Genomic DNA, 23,414 nt, shown 5'->3' on the forward strand with positions numbered 1-23,414 from the left:
GTGGCAGCGCCGCTCGGCCCGCTCCGCTCCGCGCCCGCCCGCCCCGCCGCCGCCGCCCGCTCCCCCCATGCAGCGCCGCGACGACCCCTCCGCCCGCCTGGGCCGGGGACCGGGTCCCGGCGGCGCCCGACAAGGAGCACCCCCTCAGCGGCGGCCGCCCCGTGGCGGGGGGGGCCGTGGGGCCGCCAGCGGGGCGCAGCCTCCGCCGCTTCTCCCGCCCAGCGCCACGGCCGCCGCTTCGGCCGCTCAGGCCACCGCCGCCGCCCCCACTCCGTTGCTACCCGGGGCCGCTGTCAAGATGGAGCCCGAGAACAAGTACCTGCCCGAGCTGATGGCCGAGAAGGACAGCCTGGACCCGTCCTTCACGCACGCCATGCAGCTCCTCACAGCAGGTACCGGGGGCTGGGCAGGGCGGGACCCCCGGGCAGGGCCCCCCGTGCTCGGTGGGGCGGGCAGGGTCGGAGGCGGCTCCTTGTGCGGCGAAGGGGGAGCGGGAGCCCCCCGGGTGGTTGGTGCGGCGGCTCCCGGCCGCCCCGGGTGAAGCGGCGGGGGGCGGCGGGGCGGCCGTGGCAGCGACCCGTTCTGGCTGCCCTGCCCGGGGCGAGATGGCACCCCGGGGTACTGAAGATGAGATATTTCTCTCTTATTTAAATTTCTGGTTAGCCCCGTGCTTAATCCAGGGCCTGGGCCGGACTAAACGCAGACCCGAAACTTTCTTTTTAATATAGGGTGTGCGGTCATATCGGCCCTTTCCATCCCTGGGGAGAGAGGGGAGCAGAGAGAACGGTAAAAACCGGGGTTTTTCCACGTAGCGTCTGCTTGAGTCCCTGTGAGGCATGGTTTGTGATCTCTTTGATTTTCCACTCTGGTAATCTGTATTAGAGCTTGTTTCATGCTTCTGATGAACCTAAATAGGGAATGGAAATGGCAGTCTTTGTTCTGTGCCCAGACTAGCCTTCTCCTTCCCCATCACCACTGTCCAATCGCCTGGCGGCTCTGATTTCTCCATATCTCCACTGTGCAGCTGCTGCACCCGCATTCGGTGCCTCTATCAAGTAGATTCAGCTGCCTCAAGACACCGTAGTCAGCTTAAAAATTGGAACGAGTTAAAATATTCGCTACCACTTACTGCTTTATGTGCGTGTAGTGGAGGTTCCCAGTGAGAGGATACACTCAGATTTAATCTGCAGATGAGCAGAGTCCTTAGGTCTCTGCTACTTGTCATTCTGCTTTTAAAGGATTTTTTTTTTTTTTAAGGTCTTTAAAGTGTATAGTATTGCCATAGTTGGTGCAGTGCTAGAGATTTTATTACCTCCTCCTTTAATGTAGGAAATAATTCTTAGGAATTGCTGTCTCCCATTGTGCAAGTAACTGAGGTATATGTATATCGTCATGGGTAACTTGGCATCAATCGCAGACATCTTGATCTAAATAAATTAGTTTTATAATCCGATTTGCCATCAATTTAACGTTTTTCATTAATAAAACCCTTTAGCCGGCTGATGCTCGACAGCCCTGTGGTAATGCCTTCCAGTGAAATGAAACCTAAGGAGTTTGCTAATTCCCGCACAAAGAACAGCGTTCTCAGTCCACTTAGTAAAGCTTCCTTCTCTGAGTGGTATAACAAGGATTTACGAGGGGGTTTTTTTTATTAATTTTAAAAATTGCTGATAGTAGACTGCAGCTTTGTGAGACTTAAAATTGATCATTGGAAGAGCTCCAGATGCTTCCTGCTTGCTTTGGATATTTTGAAAATTGCTGTCCTTTGGGAGCATTCACTAGCAGCCCAAATTCAGGACGATCTGAGCAGGAAGCTCATGAGAAAGAATCTGAAATAAAACAGTGGGTTTAGGCGACTAAATCTCTTCACGCAGATGACCCCAAGCTGATCTGGATTGCTCAGAATTTCTCTACTGCTGTGGCACCCTTTGGGGCTGTCATGTTGGAGAAGCTGCTGTAAAGCTTGCTATGGAATTTAGGTTTGGGCCAAAGATTGTAAAGCATATGGCCAGCACAACTTCAGCAAAATGACTTCCAGACAAAGAAACGACTGATTATTGAGTGTCAGCAGTATTCCTATTCCAGCTTTTTTTCAGGAGTGGAAGTTGCTTGTCCTGCCTGCCTCTGGGAGGGAACCCTGCAGGAGTTCCGCATTGAAACTCAGACTTCTTGTTTAGAAACAATATTTAAAAGTAGTCTAAAACACTTTTGTGGTTCTGAAGCTGCTTAGCATTTCTAGAGAAAATTAGCGTTATTTAGGAGCGAGATGAAGGGCAGCACAGTGCTGTAATGTTGATTCTTGAACAGTTTACTGTGTGATGAAAAGGCAGTAAGGTGGCTAGGTTTTGGGGTTCTGTTACCCAGCGCCCTGAACAGAAACTGAAAACTGGGATTTCTTGCACCTCAGAATATGATGCACGTTTCCTCACTCCTGTGATTCGGGGTCTGTGTGACTTTCCTCTTCCATAGGAACAAGAAACCCCCTTTTCCTCGCTTTGATTTATGCCCTCCATCTGCTGCGGGGAGGGCGGGAGGAGACGCTGATGTTTTGAAAGGCACGGTCCTCTCTGCCTGCGTGCATTGGGAGGACAGGAGACACCCACCAATGTGTTAGCTAGGCGTAGGGGTTTTTTTTTTCAAATTCTTGTGGTAATCTTAGCTATTTTTATTTCATGGAGAAACTCCATGTGAAAAGAGCTGGTCACCTCTGGGTTTCCTGTGCTGTGAAGAGAGCTACGTCATTCCACTAGCAAGTCTCTATATAGCTAGCATCTAGTCAGTCCTTATGTTAAACGCAGCCCTTTGCACCCCCGGGAGCGTGGGGCGGTGAGGAGGGATGGAGATGGGTGGATTCAGAGCAGCGGGTAGGGTGTTAGAGCAGGATCCGGGAAGGGAGGGAGCATCAAGCAACTGGAGGTAGAGCAACGCATTGCGAAGCAGGGAGCAGCTTTTGGTGTCGGAGGACTGCTCGACAGAATCCCCTGCTGACCGCGCTGCTTCTCGTGCCAGGCTCATTTAGTCTGGGTGTATTCCTAGGAGGGAAAAAGGGCTGTGTGGGAAAGTCAGATGGACGGGCGGTGGCCTCGCTGGAGTGACTTGCCAAGGAACCAAATAGTGGGATTAGAGACGGGCTGAGGTCACGGGGGGTGATGAGAAACCGTATGTAACCCAGAGCAATACAATGTCCTGAAGCTTGCTGAGCGTGGAGTTAAGGCTGTCCTGAAATGGAGAAGATTATCTAAATTTCTGCGTTTCCCAGTGTATGCCCTACCCCCAAAGGAGCTGTAACTTGTGCCCAGGTGTCGCAGGCTGTGATAGGCTAATATCGTTTCACTGTCGCGTTTTTAAATGTATATATTGCTAAGCCATGCCAACGTTGTTAGGTGCCGGTGCTAGCCTGCCTGTCACTGCTGCGACTCTGCCTCCTCCCACTTCTCTCCCAGGAGCCTCTACTACCTGTGCCATTTCTCATAGCTCACCTCCAGGCTTTCTCCTCCCTGCCTCATGCTTGAGCAGTGTTTCTTGTCTTCCCCCTGCCCCTTCTCCCTGCGCTAGTGGCAGTTCTCCCCCTTCTCAGCAAAGCTCCAAAGCAGAGCTGTCTGCATATGAATCCCAGCACACAGGCCGGAGGGTGGGGGGTGTATTTCAGCAGAAAGCGGGAGGGAAATGGTGGGGTTAGGCTTGCCAAATTCTGCAGCTTCCACTGTTGGCAGGGTCCATCCAGGAACAGCTCCCTGCTTCCTCTCTTGTGAAATCAAACCAGCTGGGGAGCAGTAGCGTAGGAGAGAGGGAGCTCTGGTTTCTTCCAGAGGCTCCCATCCCCAAACTCTTTTAGGGTTTGGGGTTTTTTTGTTTGTTTGTTTTGTATTTTTGGGCACGGGGTCAGTATTATCATACTGTTAAGATAATACTCTCAGTATTATAAATAGACAGAATGTGTCTCTGCTTACAGAGCACAAGTGTGCTGCAGGACAATGTTTAATATGTTTTTTTTTTTGTTAAGGAGGAGCTTGGGCTTAGATCAGGAGTAGCACTGTGGCTGCTTAGCCTCCTCCTTGTGAAGCAGCGGTGTTACCAACCCCCTTTACCTACCCCTTAGGATTTCTTCTGAGACAATGCAATCACTGCCCCACATGAAGTCCTGGAAACCACTGCCACACATGCCGCCAGACCGCTGACATTCCCCGTGGCAAGAAGGTAACCTTCTGCTGCACCTCTGACACGGCTTTAAAAAATCAGCACTGAAATGAGGCATGCTTAATCCCTCGAGGTATACGTACGCTTCTCCTTCGTATCAGTAAGTGGTCTGACAAACTGCTACCACTCATCAGTTCATTCAGTACTGCTTCATGTTGCATAGCTAATACGCCAGAATGCATACAGATAACGCTGGAATCCGGAGCAGTAGGACACGTCACAAGTGGCATGTTTTTAGTCCTTCTTCACACCTATTTCCAGACTTGGAGTTTGTTCTGAAGGTGTGAAGGGGACTGCTAGGTCACCCGCGCTGACCTGAATTGCAAAAGCTGGAGAACGTCGAGTTATTCTGCTGGGGCAGGGCTTTTTTTTCCCTCTCATATGTTTTGTATTTCATTTGAAGACTTGGTGATGGTGGATCCGATGCTTTTCTTAGCAAATGGTTAATTATTTCTTGCCCTTGCAGACCAATTCCCAGATGTCATTGGTGCTGTTGCAGGAGGCAGAATGGATTTTGCTGTGCGGTTGATGTGAACTGTGATTCACTGGTTTGCAGAGGCTTATGTCTGATTGCGTTGTTTTGACAAGGTAGAAGATGCCTCTAGGTAGTTTAATTTACATCAAGAAGGTTTTAGGGTGCTTTTATCCTTGATGTGTGCATAGAAAACACTTCTTGTTAACATGCAGAATGCATTTTCAGAAATTCACTTGCTTTTTTTGGAGAACCAGAATATTTGAGAAGTAATCGCATTGTATTATAGGGTCTAAAGCTATGCCTAGCCAGGGGTAAGGCCACCAGTGCAATCTTTAGTTTCCAAGTCTTGATTCTCTGATCTGTTCTTATAGCTAAAATTAAAAAAAACTACGTAAAACTAACCAAGGCAGCCAGCTCTGTTGCTTATTTTATACATTTGACAGCGCTTGAACTTCTGGCTTTTTTACTTTTGCATAGTGTCTTCAGAAAATAATTTCTTTTTAAAGCAAAAATTGAGCTATCTTTTTCAAAGCTATTAGATCCGGTAATTTTTTTAAGCTAAGGAGTCATGGTAACACTTTTGTAAGGGAGCCAAGGTGCTGTTGCAAGTAGAAATATAAAATTTAGGCTTTTTTTCATAATTATGCAACACAATCTCCAAGTTCTATATTTAGATCTCTAAACTAAAAACCAGTTTATATTACTGTGTCCATAACTGAAAAAATAAAATATTGATCATTCGATCATGTTTTCTTAAGGTTTTTTCTTTTTTTGGTTGCACATCTAGTCGCTTGATTTCCTTGTGGCCTGCACCATTTGAAAGCTGCCAGCCGTGCTTCTCGGCCCGTGGGGCTGTGGTTGCCCATCCAGTCAGAAGGAGGATGGTAACCCATTGTTCCTATTTCTGTTTGGATGACACGAGAATATTCCGAGGTGGATAATATGCCAAGTATCTGATACGCCAATCTTCCAAAACTGTAAACAAGAACATTTGGTCTAAAGCATATAGTTTCTGACATGGACAGAAATCACCGGAAACATAAGATATTGCAGCTGCCCTCTTTAAATTCTGGTAATGACTAAGCAGTCTTCAGTTTCAGTTTTGTCTTGCAGCTTTAATCCAGTTATGTGTATAATCTTGTGAAAGTGTCTCTCGTTCCCCTGAGATGTGAGAAGTGTATTTAGAGCACTTTCGACTCAGAAGAGATATTTATAGTTCTTGGGTTTGCTGATGAAATGGCACAATTTAACTTTTAAGGAAGGGTCGTGCTCCTCCCCTGATAAGCATCTCTAAATAATGATTTGTGATGGCTATGCATGGTGTGACCAGGTTTTTTTTGGTTGGACCAAAGAGTGCATAACAATTTGTCAATAATTTGGGATTGCTAGTAATGGATTGGCTCCAAATTCAGGGAAACTTGTCTAGTGGTTGGCCATTAAATACAAATTGTACGTGACTGGACATCTCTGGAAAAGAAAAACCAGCCAGCTATGGGTTACATTCTTTTGAACAATGTTGGGTGCTTGTCTTGTACAAGGGAAAGTGCCTTAATGACTGTAAGAACCTGGGCTAGAAATGCCTGCCTTGAAGATGATCTGCAGTCTTCTCCATTTGGGTCGTCTTTTATGAGGTGACGGTCTCTTGCCATCTCTCGGCAAAAGTCTAATTTCTAGCCAGATTTGAGAAGGCGTTTGTGTGCTAGTTCCTAATTGGCCTACCTTAATGACCTACTTCCAGAAGGTTATTTGGACTTTGTTCCAGATCCCCCTCGGGCTGCAGCATGCCTTCACTTCGGTCAGGCCACCTCAGTGTTTTTCCAAGACTCTACAATTCACAATATACAATTAAACATTGGAATCTTATTTTGAGAGACGAAAATTGGTAGTTGCGTTGCCTGAATCAAGTTAAGGACTTCTGACACTCGCTTTTATGGCTATATGCCTGAGGCTTACAACTTAAAAACCAAGTTATGAATTGCTTGTGTGATAAAGGCGCATTCATTTAATGGAATGAAGCTTATAAGAATTTCATAAGCCAGACCACACTTTAGCGTGTCACTCATTCGGGCTTGTGTTTATTGGGAATGTTTTCGACTTAACTGAAATTCATAGCGTCAGTGTGTGTTGGCACCGCTAATTAAATTACAGATTTAAAATAGATGCATCAGCTTGAATGATAAAAACTTGCCTGATTTGCCGATGGCCGCTGCATTATAGCAAGCGTATCCCGTAGTGGAGTTGGGGCTGGTTTCTTTGTAGGTTCAGGATTCTACACGTGGGTACTGCATTGGCGGCAGAGGCGAGAGTTTGGGGACCGGTAGAGGAAGGCACAGCAGAAGTGATACGCAAAACTGTCCTTACAGTTTCCTACTCTTACCTGTTGAAGTTATGTGTATTTATTCTCTGCTGTTCTTTCTCGGTTTTGTTCATTATCCCGTTTTTGGCCTTCTGGAATCCCTAGATGTGAAGGGAGCAAGAGGCGAGCTGGGCTGGCACTAAAGAGGTGGCCTGTCTATCCAGATTCCACTAGTATAATTATAAGCGTTCATATATTCACAGAGAATGAGGGTGGTATGTCCTGTCTTAATTCCAACTCTAAAATGATGCTTGTTTGAGGAAAATAAGCAGCCCTATTTTTATCTTGTTTAGAAATTGAAAAAATTCAGAAGGGTGAAACAACAAAGAAGGATGAGGAAGAGAACTACCTGGATTTATTTTCCCACAAGAATATGAAACTGAAAGAACGAGTTCTGATACCTGTCAAACAGTACCCCAAGGTGAGGGCCAGAAAATAGCTTACTGAATCTCTGTGATTTGCTTATTTTCTATGGATTTTATGGCTGACTTTGAGATAGTAGCTGTCAAAGTGTCAGCAGGAGTTACGCCAGTGTTCCACTATCGCTACGGAATTTTTCCTATGCAAGCTTGCAGGATCTTATTTCTAATATCTTACGCTTCTAGAATGTCTCGGGATAAAGCTAAATGGTGATGTATAGTTGTGATCTTTTATTACTACAATAGATACTTTCGTATGTAGTGCTTTGTGTTTTACAGTTAAGAACTCATTTAACTCTTAAGACTTGCTGCCTGTAAAACTACTGGAGAGTAGACGTTAGAATTAAACGCTTTACGTGAGTTAATTTAGCTTGATTTTTCTGGTGGAGCGTTTTTTCATTAGAAGAATGTTCTGGAATTTAAATTTTCTTGTGCCTTTTTTGGTCTGTATTTTTTGGTGAGGTGAAGAGAAAATGGAGTGGCTAAATTTTTTGTCAGCCAGCATAACATTCAGAAAAGCTTTTGTTAAGGCTACTGAGCTCTGGAGCTAATTTTTTTTTCTTTATTTTTTTCTTCATTTACAGTTCAACTTTGTTGGAAAGATTTTGGGACCTCAAGGCAACACCATCAAGAGACTTCAGGAAGAGACTGGTGCTAAGATATCTGTGCTTGGGAAGGGTTCAATGCGAGATAAAGCAAAGGTAAGGGCATCACCCTTGAAAACGTACATATGTATTAATGCCTTTCATATTGCTGTGAGAAGTAGTGGTTCTCAAAGCATTTTACAAAAAATTAGACTGTTAAAATCCAAAAGCAGAAGCCGTCGGAGGTCACGCTTCCTAAATGGTTCTGTGCATGTGGGGAGCGATCTTGATTGGGGCAGAAGTGTGATGCATGTTTTCTTTATGAGCACGACTCAGAGACCAGTCATCTTTTGATATCCTGTACCCTGAGATGCAGAGATAGTTTATATGAAAGGTGAAGTACAAAGTTTATAAAATAAGAATTAATTCCAGCTACTCCGAGAAAAGTCCTTTGCTAAAGGAATGTTTCCCTTCCACAAACAAACAAACAAAAAAATATCCTTTTTCTAGCTGTTGCCTCTGAAATCCTTAAATTCTCATGGTTCCCTGAAGATGTTGGAGCAGTATGTTTCTGGTAATCTTTAGTGAATCACAAAGTGCCAGGAGGTTTTTTTGAGCAGAAAAAATGAAAAGAATTTTTCTTTCTTCCTGCTTACTCCCCAAACAGTCAACAGAGCTGTAACTTAATTCAGCATTCTATTTTAGCAGCATGAAAAGTTTTTACACTTCTAGCTTATTTGTAGCTTTAAGCCATCTGAATAACACAGGTATCTTAAGAGCAGAGTTAAAGAGCAAGCTTGTTTGAGGCATTAGACTTCGCTGGGTGGTAAAGAGCACCTGAGGCAGAAAGGTGGTGTGGAAGAGGAAGAACACTGCTTGCACATGCTTAATCTTCAGGAAAAAAAGGTGCCTGGCATCAGTGCATTAGCAAAAATACCCTAATCACCTGAAAAGGCAGCTAGAAAAAGCTGGAAGTTGTAGATTGCATGTGGCTTTTTATAAAACTGTATGCTCATGTGTATGTTGTTATGGTCTGTGTTCAGGCATGGCCAAAATGCTTTTACAGACATTTCCTGTTAAGGCGTAGAAAAACAGATAAAAGAAAAGTAGTTTCTCTGCTTGTTACTTAGTTTTAGGGATCTCTGATTTGCCTTGTTTCAGGAGGAAGAACTGCGTAAAGGGGGAGACCCTAAATATGCCCATCTAAATATGGATTTGCATGTCTTCATTGAAGTTTTTGGACCCCCTTGTGAAGCATATGCTCTGATGGCTCATGCCATGGAAGAAGTCAAGAAGTTCCTTGTACCAGTATGTATACCGATGCTCTTTTCTTTTTGATGGAGGTAGATGGGTTGTGAATCTGGCCATAAGGTTGGGTAAAATTTGCACGGTGTAAGGCTCATGCTACAGGAATGGTGTAGTTGAGGAAGCCTGGAGTATTCAGTGTGTGTGTGTGGCAGCTTAAGATGACTCCATTAATCTTGCCTGAAGGCACGTATCATTCCCCTAACCATAATTAGAAAGACATACGCTTGCAGGGCAATTGTATAGACACTTGGAGTAGGTATTTCTCTCCCAGTACTAGCTGTGGTCGCTGGGGTGGGTGGGTAGCTTGCCTAGCTCCCTGGGTCAGTTTTAGCAGGAGAATAACTTTAGCCATGCCTGGCATGGAAGAGACTTCTTGGCTGGGTTCCTCTGGCTTGGAACTGTAGCATAGAAATCGGGCTAGAAAACTTCCTTGGTCAGATCAGAAACTGTAAGTACGGAGATGTTCGCTCTAAAGGGGCAGTGTGAGGATGAGGAGGGCGACTGCCCGGGCAGCTTGGTAGTAGTAGTCAGTGTTGTAGCTAGTTTCTGAGGCACGTCTATCAAATCAATATTTCTATTGGTTTAAATGTGTATGATGTGAAGGAACCTCTTTGCTACTCAGGCATTTATACGATGACACTTGTTATCTGTTTGTGGATGTCTTTTGCTGGTGAACCGTGTAAGACCTCTATGGTCAGCTTCGTGGCAGTTTTGTGCCAGCTAGGGTATTGACTCCAAGAACTGCAGAACTTGAAGGAGTTAAAACGTGTTGTTAAAATGATGTTTAACGTGTTGTTAAAAGCGTGTTGTTAAAACGATGGTATTGCTTGCTAAATTAGGGGGGGAAAAAAAAAACAAAATGGGAAAGAAGCAGGCGGCGCTCCCTGCTTCTGGCTGGCTCAGCCTGTAGTTCAGAGACCTGGCAGGTAGAGAGCTGGGTGTCCCTCGGCACCGAGCTCCACAGCTGAGACTGGGAGCTCAGATGTTCCGCCTGAAATACCAGGGGCGGGTGGAACCCGGGAGCGGTGGGTAGTAGGGAGGTGTGGAGAAGCGTGTGGGTACTGTGTGATTTCTGGGAGTCTGACACAGAGAGGAGGAGAGATTGCGATGTGAAGTGTCTTTGAAGGAAAGAAGTCATCTTCAAGGAGCCTCTGGGTTGTACAAAACCTCAGCTTGCTAAAGCAAGCGTGCAGCCTTCCTATTTAAGGTGTCTTATCTATCGCTGCCTTCAAACAATGTGTTAAACTTGTGAAAATTAACAGAGAAGTCACTATGGAAGCCAGCAGTGCTGTGAAGACACATCTGGTAGGAGATGCCTCGCTTTGCGGTGTTGCCATGGCATCGTGAAGATCCTCTGCACGAGGCCCCGGCTGCCTGTGCTGAGGGGAGGGGTGGGGTACGATGGCTTCTGCGGGGTCACCAGAGATCCGTACTAATTCCCCGAAGCCAGGTCCCCTGAGGCGATAAAAATGCATGGAGCCAGAAACATACTGCCTTCCTAAGAATTTGAAAAGACAGCCTGGATTTGCAAATGGGCATTTGTTCTTCATCAGGCTGCATCCTATCCCGTTCCTTCAGCATGTTGGGAACACAGTAGTGTGTTGTTACCTTATGTGGGCTCATTGCCAGCCATTTGCCTTTAAAAGGGAGCTGTAAGGTGCTTGAGGTGAGAGATGTCTTACCTGACTTCACCTCTGAACTCTCCAACATCTGCAAATAAATCTTGCTGACATCCCCGGGATGCCGAACGTCACCAGACGCCTCCAGAACCCCTATGAGCGAGGTCCTCTTCCCAGGGACCAGCTGTAGTGCTCACTGCAGCTCTCCGACGTGCAGGCGGCGTGCCCTTCTTGGCCAGTTTGGAGAAAGGTGCCAGTTGTGCACTGCTGCCTGCTGAGCAAACCCCAGTAAAACTAACCAGCAGATTTTAATTTAGGACTATCGGGTTATTTTTATTCCAGCACGGTAGCCTGTGATATCCTGGAGCACAGACTGGCTAGTTAGCTGTTCTCTGGAGTTGACTCTTTCCCCTCTTTAGGATATGATGGATGATATCTGTCAGGAGCAATTCTTGGAGCTCTCCTATCTGAACGGTGTACCAGAGCCGACTCGCGGCCGAGGAGTCCCTGTGCGGGGAAGGGGAGCAGCTCCACCACCGCCTCCGCCTGTTCCAAGGTATCTTTCCCAAAAGCACAGACCTGGAAATGCTGCATCTTGCTCAGAGTTGTCCTGTCGGATGAGGTTAAGCTACTTGTTCTTGCACATCAGCCGTTGGCCTTGACCTTGGCTTTTGGCCAAGGCTTTCTAGCCTTGTGTTGCAGGCTTGCTTTTAGCAAGCTGGCATCAAATGTTTTGTATGTTTTGAGATGTAATCTAGCATAGCGGGTGTCTTCTGTATTATTTTTGATGTCTGAAATCAGTAGCTTCATAAAGTAACCTTCCAAAAATTGGCCTACGAAATCATGTGTAGATAGAGGTCATGTTTGCTTCTGTAGCCTTCAGCAGAATAAGCGTTTTGAGTTTAAACTGACCATCCCTTGAAAGTTACAGGATGGCATTATTCTGTCATTGCTGTCAAGGCATTGGGATAAATGGGCGACAGAACTCTGCTACTATAGTTCTTGCTTTGCTACTTACTTCATGGGGGGAAAGTCTTTGCTTCTGAGTGTTTAGCCCAGAAGCGTCCCTGCTCATCTCATCATTGATCTTTACAGTTCTGGATGTCTGGCAGTCATTACAGGTTAGTGACAGAGGCTTGTTTAGAATGAACTCTGAGAAATGACTTGGTCAAAATTCTGTATCAGATTTATTTATTTGTCTGTACAATATCATAGAATCATAGAATTGTCAAGGTTGGAAAAGACCCTTAAGATCATCGAGTCCAACCGTTAACCTAACACTGCCAAGTCCATCTATACCATGTCTTCGAGCACCATATCTATCCGTTCTTTAAATACCTCCAGGGATGGAGACTCAACCACTTATCTAACGCAGTAGAGGTTTTTGTAAATCCCACAATACAACGTCAACAATTCTTGTGCTTTCATTCTTGATAAAGAATTTGTGGCTTAGGTAATGGTGACTGTATTTATTTATCAAGCTATTGCATTTTAAAGTAGGTGTACGAAGCGTATGCGCTGCCCTCGGTATGCAGCAGGCCAGCTATACAGCAGCAGCTGTTCACAATCCTTTTTATCTCCTTTCCAGGGGACGTGGTGTTGGTCCTCCCCCTCCTCCTCCTCGGGGGGCCCTTGTGCGAGGAGCCCCGGTGCGGGGTGCCATTGCCCGGGGAGCTGCTGTAGCCCGCGGAGTACCTCCTCCCCCAGCAGTACGGGGTGCTCCTGCACCCAGAGCACGTGCAGCCGGCATTCAGAGAATACCGCTTCCTCCTCCTCCCGCACCAGAAACCTATGAGGAATATGTAAGAAACTATATATCTTTTGTTTTGTTTTTTTATTCCAGCTAGCTGATCATGTATTAGATATTCAACATTCTTGAAATAAGAGCTAACAACAGTAAGGTTGCACTGGAGAAGTGGCCACCAGTCACTAGTACGGTGCTGGGTGACCTGCTTTGCCTCTTTTAGTCCTCAAAGGAGGGAACTGCTAGTGTCCTAAGTACCAAGGTAAGGGCTGTTTTTTATAAAACCAAAATGTGTCCCCAAGATGGAAGTTTGCCATAACTATCAATGCCTGGTAGCAAAACTACATCACAGAGATTGATGTAGTTCGCATCGCAACCCTAACCCATTCTCTTTCTGCAAGAGAGTTCTTTAAGCAGGGAACACCGAAGGTTTCTTACTGCCCCTGAAATCCTTAAAATAAATATGTGAATGAACACGATGATGTTTCAAGGCATATAACTAAGCACCACCCTCCTGTCAAGCTTATCTTAGCATCTTTGCTCTTGGTATTCTGAAGGGAAAACACAATGAGTGGTTTTGATGCATAACAGCATTTTGAGGAACCATCGCAAATACTGCTATTTCTAAATTCTGTTTCTCTGTAAAATTTCTCAGCTTTCCCGCTGAAACCAATCATAAGTTAATAAGTTGGGTTTTGTCTGCCTGTAAATCTGCGTCTTAGGTAACACAGTTACAGTCCTCCCGGCATGTGGATTTGTACCACAGACAAATCGCAGCTTTGGGCACGTAAATGACTTTCAAACGCGTTGTAAATATTAGTGTGGTTCGCTCCTCTCACGCCACGGGACACAAGCGCGTTTCAGCTACTCGTGTCTTATGATGGAGCCCCTTCCCTCTGGCAGGCAAGGGTTCAGAGGCTCCTCTGAAAGCTGCTGTAGCCTGAGTTCAGTTTTGCCGTTACGCTTGGCCAGGCATTAACCTTCGGTCCTTCCATTAACACCGTTTATGTCATCATCCGTTTCAGGGCTATGATGATGCATATGCAGACCAGAGCTATGAGGGGTATGAAGGCTACTACAGCCAGGGCCAAGGGTAAGTTTCTTGTCTCCTATCTGTTACCGAGAAAATTATGCATGATCTTTCTTTTTCTTTTTTTCTTTTAAGGGAATGGAAACACTCATTTCTGAGTTTGAGCTGTAGGGAAAGTGCCCTGTTCTGCTGGAATCCAGGAGTGCCTGGGAAATAACTTTTGGGAGTGTCCCAGTGTCCTTGACAGTTCTGTAAAAGCAGCGATCAGACACGCCACAGCCATGAGCAATATTGGGCATCTTTGCTTTTCAAGTGTTTGTGCAAGTTGTGTCAGTTTAGGAATACGATTTCAGCACTGTATGTAACCAACATAATTACTCTTCCAGGGACACAGAATACTATGATTATGGACACGGGGAGGCACAGGAAACCTATGAAGCTTATGGTATGTCTGGGAATACTGTTCTCTTGACAGGGAAGGGGCTGCACAGAGTTGGGAATTGCTTGTGGTTGACCGGCTGTTTTCCAGTGCCGCTCCACGCTCTGAGCAAAAACTTACTGAGGAGAACCTCAGGTAGTTTTCATGGTAGAATAGTTGTGCCCAGATTATCCAGGTCTGAACAACCGAAGGCATTCCATGGTTTTTAGATTCTTACCTAGCTTGATTGTCTCAAAGGTGACGCTTTTAAAATTCCATGTTTTAACTATGGAAAATATCCTTTCATTTCCTTGTTGCTGTAGAATATTTTGAGAGCTCTGGATTTCCACCCACAGCACTACCTTTACTGCGGTCTGGTTTTCACGGATTATATTTTGTTGAACTGGATGAGCGCATGGTTCCATCTGCTTCCTTATCCTCAAAAACCCGCTAGCTGATACTGACTCCGCACTATACATTTGCTTGAAAAATGGATTTAAATGTCATGTGAAGGCCTCCCTTTGACTAGGTGGAACAATTTTGGTCAATACGACTTGCAAGTAGTCTATGAAGTTTAGTTTATCTGAATTACGTCAAGCTATCAACTTAGGCTAGACTGAGGGGTGTGGGAGGCCAATTTAACCACAACTGTGTAAATCAATTGTTGAAAACAATGGGCCTGATATCTGAGGTGCTGGCAATAAAGGATTGGGTGACTGCGGTTTTTTTAATGGGAGTTCAAAGATCCGAGCTTATGAATGGCATCTGCATGTGGCGATGAGTAAGATTCATTTTCCTCTCTCTGCAAACAAGCTGAACCATAAACAAGTTACAAAAGCTATACAGCGAGCTGCTTAATGGCATGGAAATACGCTGTATTGAAAACAGCTCCCTTTAGCTGAGCATCAGTCGCCTGAAGGTGTGAATGAATGCAGGTAGTGATGATAATGATCAGCTGGAGGGGCTTTTGGGGATCCTCGGGAGCTGGGAATCCCTTATGCCGTGTCATGCCGGTGTTAGGGAATCAGCGTTATTAACACAGTGGCTGTCTCGGGGTGTTCCCTGCCCTGGGCTTGAGTTGTGAGAAGATCAAATTCAGGTGCCTAACCAGGGATGCTTTTCCAGTCTAAGATGCATTTGAATAGACAGCTGCTGTCAGTAACGTTGGCTGTCTTTCCTGCCTTCAATGGCTTGGTTTGTTGCCTGTGTTAGTCACGCAGCACAAAGGCTTTTGTGCCTCCTACTTGGTAGGAGAGCGGTGGTGTTGTCTGGGATATGAAGGCCAAAATGCTCATTGTATACTTGGCATGAAGTTGCCACAGCTAATCTGTTTATCCACAGTAATTTCCTTTGGTCTCTGCTTTCATGAAAACAGAATTAGAGAAATAAATTGTTGAGCCAGGCTGGAGACAGTTTTGAGAAAATGGGAACGTGCTCCACGGTGGTAGGAACAGGCTCGGCTGCCTTCCGGGCTTCGGACAGTTGCTTTCATAAACTGGTGACCCTGGAGAGAATGGCAGGCATGCAAGTATGAATGTTGCAAGCGCAAGCCATAATGAAAGCCGAGCTTGGATATTTGGGGCTTGGGCTAGCTCGGGGACAACGGGAACGCGAACTTCATTTGCTTTGGTGGTGGTCGTACGGAGCAGAAGGGTTTGGGCTGTCCTGTCGAGTGCTTTGTCCCGTCAGCAGGTAACGCTGGTACAGCGCTAGCAAGCCATGTCCGCTCCGAAGAAGCGAGCAGATGCTGCGTGAGCTATGGATGTAAATTTTCCTGTAGTCGCGGAGGGGAAGGAACAGCAAGTCACAGTCAGGCTGGTGTCTGGAAGTTCAGTCGGATGCGCTGCCATCCTGGAGCAGCGTAGGGACTTAATTATTTTGGCACAATTATCCAGGAGCTGCCTTGCCTGGTGTCTGGGAGGGAGAGAAGCGCTACCTGGAGCAGTCCCCCCAGCCGGAGCCCCGGGCTTGTAGATGCTGCTGGCTGCCAGCCCAAGGGGCCGTGACTGCGGCGACCTTCGCCGCGGCTGGCTGCCAGAGCTGCCCTGTGAATTGGCTTTGGCTCTGCTGAAATTAATTACTCCTAAAAGGCACCGGGTTTGTCCAAGTCGGCGCTTAGCCGGGCTGTCCAAGCCGCAGGCTTCCCGGGGTTCCCGCGCAAGTGGCTTTTTCCCGTAGTATCGGAAGGTGTGCTGCAAACGAGAGGTTTTGCTGGACCGCGGGGCATTTTGCAGACCGGTTTTGGGGTGAAACCGCTGTGAAGGTGCCCCGTGCCTCCACGCTGACTCCGGAGGGGAGCCCGGCCGGCACCGCCGCTCGCTCCGTGCCCCGCAGCACTCCGCCATCCTTGACGTATCCCTCTCTTTTCCGCAGGGCAAGATGACTGGAACGGAACCAGGCCCTCCCTGAAGGCCCCGCCGGCCAGGCCAGTGAAGGGGGCCTACAGAGAGCACCCATACGGACGTTATTAAAAAACAAACATGAGGGAAAAATATCAGTTATGAGCAAACAGTTGTTACTGATTCTTGTATCTCCCGGGATTCCCGTTGCTTTACCCACACCAGACAAGTAATTGTCTAACTGTTTTTCTTCGTGGCCCTTTTTCTCCCACTCCATCCTCACCCTGCATTCTGGCTTCTGTACGTAGTATTTTAAAAATGAGTTAAATAGATTTAGAGGACCGACTTTAATTTTCTTTTTTAAGTGTGTAGATGGCTTTTCTTTCTTTGTTGTTTAGATAAACACAACTGTACCTTTTTTAATAAAAAAAAAAGTTGAGTTAAAAATGTTAGTTTCAAAAGTGACATGCTTTGCTTAGCAGTTATGAAATTAAGGTTTTGTTAACCTTTTAAGTTTGGTTTTAAGGAACCCATAAAAGTTGTAGTTGCAGAATCCCAAAGTAGGCTACATTTCAAAATTCAGGGCTGTTTTTAAGAATTAAAATCATAATGTAACGGTAGTAGCTGCCACCGTTTAAAAGTAACCTCAGATGTCAAACTTTCCTTAAAAGCAGATTGCTGGTGAATCTTAAGTTTAAATTTTAATACGAAGGATCCTCAAACAAATTAAATAGCATTTTTTAAAGGTAATTGACCTAAAAGACAAAAAAATTAGGTTTGTAAAATTGACTTTTCTTATGTGGGTTTTGAAATCTAGCCCCGAACATGCGGTGTTGAGAGATGCTTGGGAAGCAGATTTTCCAGTGTAAAGGGGTTCTTAGGTTGGTTCTATATGAAGAACTTTTAAGGGAAAACCAAATTAAAGCATGGCTCTAATTGCCCGGTGTTTGATATTAGAAAACAGAGTATTAAGTGAGTAGGTCTGAACTCTGTAAAATTACAGTCCTCTCATTTTTATAGTGCTTGGGGCAGATAATACAGTGCAAGTTTAAAACTGACAGAATTGTCAACGTTAGCAATCCCATTGACTTGTTCAAGTGTATCTCAACACTAGCTTTGCATAAAAAGGGACACTGCAGCTGAAAAAATGAGGAAAAATTTCACTTTGTACATAGGATAAAGTCCTAATTGGATTTGTACACTGTCCTCCCACTCTGTTCTTGAAGATTAAATGCTACGTGTGTAAGTCTGCCTAAATAGGTAGCTAAAACTTGTCAAAATGTCTGCCGCAGTTTGTCAATAAAGTTTAGTCCTTTTTTAATCAAAGTAAATGTGATGAATTGTCATTTTTTTTGTTGAGCAATAAAATAGCTTTTTTTTTTCAAATAAATTTAAATTAATGCTAAAGCTAATTGTCTTTTTAAAACATGGAGACATTCTAAAAATGGTGTTTTTTGTAAGTCTCACAAAAAGTCTATCAAGCTCATTGAATGAGCTTCTTTTTTTTTTTTTTTTTTTTTTTTTTTTTTTAAAAGAAAGAAAGAAAAATTGTTTTTCACCCCCTGGAAGTTGTTGAAAGCAGTTTGATCCTGGACTATGGCAGAAATCTGACTTCTGTCTGCTGGAAAGCGTTTATGGTTCTCTGCTGAATTAATGATTCAGATTTCAGGTGGCCTCGCAGACTATTCCAGACTGCAGACTCCAGATTGAGTCTGAAATGGCTGGTTTAAACGTAGCGTGACAAAATGAATGCTGAAAAATCCGAGGCTTAGCTGCCACCAGGAGGAGGAGGAAGCTTGCTTTCTGCTTTACGTAAACAGCCCTAACCCCCTTGGCTAAGACGATGCCCTTCCTACTTTATGGTAGCCTTTACTTGGAAAGCCACTTAAAAATGGGTCTCTGTTTGAGAAGGGTGCTGCAGTTGCTCCTCATATCCTTCTGAGAGGGTGTGTATGTGTCTATATAGAGATATATTTAATATTAATAGTTTCAAGTAAATTGCTTCTTAGAGAGACATGAAAAATGGTTTGTATTTCCCATCTGCAAAAAGAATCTGGCATTCTAGGGGGAGAGAATTAAACTGCTCGGGGGTGAAAAATAGAGCATTAGGAACCAAACTGCTTGTTGCAGTGCATGATTGAGGGGAATACTTTAAAACAAAAAGTTGTATTTGTAGACTGTTATTAAAGTGTAAATAACTGAATTTTCAACAATGGTTTGGAGTCAGCTTTCAGGGCATAATGTCTTGCTTGATGAAAAGATCACCCTATACCCCCCTTTTAAAGGAAAATTATCGCAGGAGAATCAGGATGTGTAAAGCTAACATGCATCGCAAAACCCAAAAGGTAACCTAAATGTCTGATTTTAATAGCACATTTCTCTTTTACATAAACTGTGACAGCAACTTGCATAAACTTTATTGGAACAATTCTTCAAATGTTAATTTTAATGTAAAAATTTGCAAAAAATGTTTAAAATAAACATTTAAAAAAAAACCACATGCTTCTGCATAAATTAGCAATAACTTTAATAATGTGCCCTTTGAAAATGCACTGTAATGTAATGTGGGCAAAGAGGAATCGGCGAGCTTAAATATCAAAAGATGTAAAATGACAACGAATATAGATAGTCCTGCTACTGCCAAAAAAAAAAATTCTGCTCAGTTATTTAAAAATGTAAAATGATGGCCCTTTTTAGACCCCAGTATTGATATTTACTGTGAAATGTTCAAAGCTCAGCTTAAGTTGCATGTTTTCCTTCCTGTGTAATTGCATGCAGGACTCTTTTTCTTTTGATTTGTGCTTACATTAAGGAGGCTCACAAATGTCTTCAATTTGCAGGAGTCAAGAGTTCATCGCTGTGAATCACTTGGGCGAAGATGAGCAGGGGCAACACGAAGTGGGTAAGTTTGTTTATTTTTGCAACCCGTTGCAAGCTGCTAACATGTTCTGTGTGGGAGGTGGGGGGCGGCACCATCTGAGCTGCTAAATCGAAGCCATTCTTTATATACCCGCAAATAAATTACTCTGGCGAAAGGCTGACGCTCCTGCAGAGGTCATGGTGTGGAGGAGGCTTCGGTATGTACCTGCATAGAGCTCTCCCACCGAGATCCATGGGGAAGGAGGTTTGAGTGGATTTGAGGAGAGGGAAATGCAGTGAGGAGATCTGTCTCTTGGAGCTGGTTCCCGACTGAGATGCTGGCCTTCACGAGAGCGCTCTCAGCAGCACGGTAGCATTGAGGTTGTTGCCCCACGCTCTAGAAACAGAGCAGCCCAAGGAAGGGCTCAAAAGGAATTCCTATGTGAGTCCATAATGCGTTAAAATTAGAGACTGCGGGTTTTGGACCAGGTGCTGCCCAGCTAGACCTTGCTGGTTCTGCCCCTTCCACACCCCCCGACGGGCTCCGAAATGCAATCTGGCTGTTCTTTTTATGGCTCTTTGTCCGACGTCATTGCCAGAGGCGGCTCGGTCAGCGGTCCCGGCTGGGAGACGTTTAGCTCGGAGCCCTGCAGGGGGCTGGTGTCGGCGATTGAACGCCCCGAGGAGGGGTGATGGACGCCCAGCACCTTTGGGTGCTGGTGCCCGTCGGCACCCACGGTGGCGGGGCTCCCTCTGGCGGCTGCTCTGGCCCCGCTGACTTGCTTGTTCTCCAATAAATACCTTAAAAAATGTACGTAAATGCTTGCAAACCGAGCGGTACCTCGGTTGGGGAGATGATCGCGCATCGGTGGAGCGACCTGCGTTCGCAGCAAGGACGCATCTCCCCCCCCAGGCCCAAAGGCAGCAGCCGCAAGCGTTTCCTTTGGGGCCAGCTAATCGCTTTCTCTGAAATCTCGAGATCGCTGAAAGTCTGAGCTCCATAAATAAAAGAACAAAGAAATAAACCCTTGGAACACTGAGGAAGTCTAATGGCTTCAAAAGACAACCGTGAAAAACCCTGGGCATAGGACATAGAAGGACATAAGTCTTATTTTATATGGAATTGTAAAGCTACCAAACGAGCTTCTCTTATCTTAGGAGTATTGGGAACACGAATGTGGGAATGCTGCAACAGAGTGAGATTACCCTCAGTTCTTTGACTTTAACTTGAAAATTGGATCCGTAGTTTTCTGCTGGGGGAATCGTAACGTGTCTGGATTTGTGGCGTGTTTATCGAATGCATCTTCATTTACAATGTAATTGGAACATCAATTTATATGGTGTTGTACCAATCTTTCCCATTTCTTTCTTAATAGGCACAGCTTTTATATCAAGTGGAAAAGATTTGATAGAGATCATCTATTATGATGCGGTTTTTTACCAGTAGAAGTGGATCTTGTGACACTGCCTTTGGAGTAATACAGCTTGCTTGTGCATTGCATTTGTTGCATGTTTATGTGAAAGATTTTAATGTTATGGAGGAATGTAAATCTTAATATATTGAAAATAACTGTATATGCCAAAAGTATTTTGAAAACATGCCCTGCGTCAAGCATCTTCCTCCCTCTCATAGCATTACTACATTCAGATTTTAGCCTAGAGTCTGCAAAAGCTAATTTGAGATCCCAAAATAGCCATCAGCATCGGATGTGTCTCTCGGAGATGCTCTAATTAGCCAGACGTTCCGGGGGTGATACAGGACGCGCTGAAATTTGTGAGGGGTGGAGATTCCTTTGAGTACTGAAGCCTGAGTCACCTAAATAACCTTCCCTTTTCTACTGACACGTAGCCACTGGAGGTAGTATCCTGCCAGCTGTGAGCTAAGAAGCGCCCGTGATCTTTCATCTCCTGATTTCCCCAAAGGACTAATCCACATCTTATTATTTATAGGATTTTGGTAAAGACCATAAACAAGATAAAGACCCCCATTGTGCTTGGTACCGTACAGTGCGATGTACAGCAGCAGTCACGTCTCCTCTCTGGAAGTGTTTCCCAGCAATACTGTTCTTTTCAAGAGAAGCTTGGCTCTAGAAACATCCTCCTGCTGCAGAGCGCTCCATGCCTCGGCAGTCCCATCTTCCCCGGCCCTTGCTCTGGGTCACCCCGGCTTCTTCAGCCCCTAGTCCAGCCCTTTGGTATCAATACTCAGGCTGGCCTTGCTTGGAGCTGGTGTAAACCCTTCCTCGTGAGGCCTCGCCGTGCGTAGTGGTTCATAGCCAGTATCTTGGGCAGCCGCAGGCGTGTGAAGCTGAGCTTGCAGGAAGAAACAGCTGGTATTGCAGGGATGTCCCCAGCAGCTTTTCCTGGAAGGAGACTGTCGTACCCTGCCCATCCCTGACCCCTGGTTTCAAGTTGCTGTTTGGATTATTGAATAAAGCGAATGCCTACAAGCTTTATTTTATAACTTACCTGCGGCGTTTTTATGTTTAACTTAAAAAGCTGTGCTTTCAGTAAGGCTAAGACATTACCTTGATATGGTCCTCTGTAAAATTCCATATTTGGTAAGCCGGGTTTAAGAGCACAGCTGGATTCCCTGTTTGGCTGCTAAAGCAGATGATTCTTTTTGCACCGAATGAGTTTTTAAATTTGTATGAGGGCATCTGTCACGAACGGAGCCAAGAAAAACAATTTAAATGTGCGCGTCTTCCCTCCCTCGCCCCGTGTCGCTGCTCTCCTAAAGAACGCTTGGGCAGAGGGCGATTCCCGCAGCCTTGGCCACCGCTCCGAACGGCCCCAGAGCCGACGAGCCCAGCGGCGGCCCGTCGGAGACGCGGAGGAGAGCAGGCGGTGCCGCTGACGCAGCTCGTCCCTCGCCTGTGAGGCACAAGTACATACGGTGCTTTTGGGGAGGAAGAGAGGGCTTAGGGAAATTCTCCTTTAATTGATAAACCTATAACGTCTAGGATGAGATGTTGGACACGTGCCCCATTTGTAAGCTTTGAGGGGGAGGAATTTCTGCAGGCTAGTCAGGGCCCCTGGGATCTCCCGTCTCAAATGTAGATGCTATGCCTCTTTTTCTACTCGGGAAGCTCAGTTCCTGTGAGCACAGAGCAGAAACCTTTGCTGTTATTGCTCAGTTGAGCCTTCCATTGCTGCCATATGTTTTAATAGAAATGTTTGTTTCCACACTCGCTTTGCTCCTGTTGCAACGTGGGATGAATCTCCAGTGAGCTGATTTCAGATCTGATAAAGGAGCCCAGTTACGATGCCGTTCGCTTTGCTGCGGCTGGGAAACGGGAACCCGCCAGCTCTTGGTGAGTGCTGGAGAGCACCGCAGCCTCCCGCCGCTGCCTCAGGCACCGGAGAGCAGCATTTATTATGTTGGAATACTGGAATATAAAGTGTTTTCCAATGAAGCTGTGACTTTTACCGCTGGCGTTAGAAGCAAATACAACCAAAGGCTCGGACGTGGCGTTACAGACGCAAACCTGTTTTTAACCTGACGTCGGTACATCCTACCTGTTGCCTTTGGAGTTGTTCCTCGAAGACTCCGTTAAAACCGCAGGCGTCTGGATACTCCTGGTTTTTGACGGCTCTGCACAATGTAGGTGTCAAAACCAGTAAGAAACGAAAGATCGGCCCTGTGAAAGTTCATTAATTTTAGAGATGGCTTTGCCCCCAGCCCAGGCAGGGGTGGTTCTCAGGATTGTATAATGCTCCATCTGCACCGAAGCATCAAACACCCACAAGTTACAGAAATCGATGGAAAAAAAAAACCGCAAGTGCTTGGTAAAGAGGGTGAAAACTGATCAAGGTGAATCACGCAGCATTAAAATAACTTGTATAGAAGCTGGCAAGCTCTTGCGCGGCTGGTATTTAGCGAGAAGCCTTCAACAGATGTTGAAAATTATTAGTCATTCCCTATAATAAAGGCCTAAAGTTGAATTTTTTTTTTTTGGCTTTTTGAAGGCGTCAGGTTCTTTGTTTTGTTGTTGTTTTTTTTCTTTTGTTTCCCTTCCTGCTGCGGCGTTGCCGTTTGTGGGGCGGTGGAGCTGGGGGGGCTCTG

At 45.5% G+C, this 23,414-nt stretch overlaps 2 protein-coding genes across 5 annotated transcripts in view; both read left to right on the forward strand.

The window, feature by feature from the left end:
• KHDRBS1 (KH RNA binding domain containing, signal transduction associated 1) lies at window positions 1-23,293 on the forward strand. Of its 3 annotated transcripts, none has more exons than XM_082329819.1 (10): window positions 5-392; window positions 7,322-7,449; window positions 8,032-8,148; window positions 9,193-9,339; window positions 11,378-11,514; window positions 12,547-12,760; window positions 13,728-13,795; window positions 14,119-14,177; window positions 16,524-16,789; window positions 19,330-23,293. In XM_082329819.1, the coding sequence occupies exons 1-9, from the start codon at window positions 68-70 to the stop codon at window positions 16,619-16,621; spliced, it is 1,293 nt and encodes a 430-aa protein (XP_082185945.1). In that variant the 5' UTR covers window positions 5-67; the 3' UTR covers window positions 16,622-16,789; window positions 19,330-23,293. The 3 variants fall into 3 exon arrangements, with proteins under 3 accessions (XP_082185944.1, XP_082185945.1, XP_082185946.1); XM_082329820.1 differs by lacking the exon at window positions 19,330-23,293 and adding an exon at window positions 18,717-18,772 and having other exon boundaries at window positions 16,524-16,718; XM_082329818.1 differs by lacking the exons at window positions 16,524-16,789; window positions 19,330-23,293 and having other exon boundaries at window positions 1-392; window positions 14,119-16,517.
• The window catches only part of TMEM39B (transmembrane protein 39B), a 13,095-nt gene continuing 9,014 nt past the window's right edge, over window positions 19,334-23,414 (forward strand). Inside the window, exon 1 of one of the 2 annotated variants that reach the window (XM_082329815.1) lies at window positions 19,334-19,391. The gene's annotated coding sequence lies outside the window, so the exon portion shown is untranslated. Of the gene's footprint in view, window positions 19,392-22,811; window positions 22,953-23,414 lie in introns of those variants that run through there. The other variant, XM_082329814.1, reaches the window with a different exon arrangement.

Source organism: Platalea leucorodia, assembly GCF_965183815.1.
Source record: "Platalea leucorodia genome assembly, chromosome: 18".
Taxonomy (NCBI): Eukaryota; Metazoa; Chordata; class Aves; order Pelecaniformes; family Threskiornithidae; genus Platalea; species Platalea leucorodia.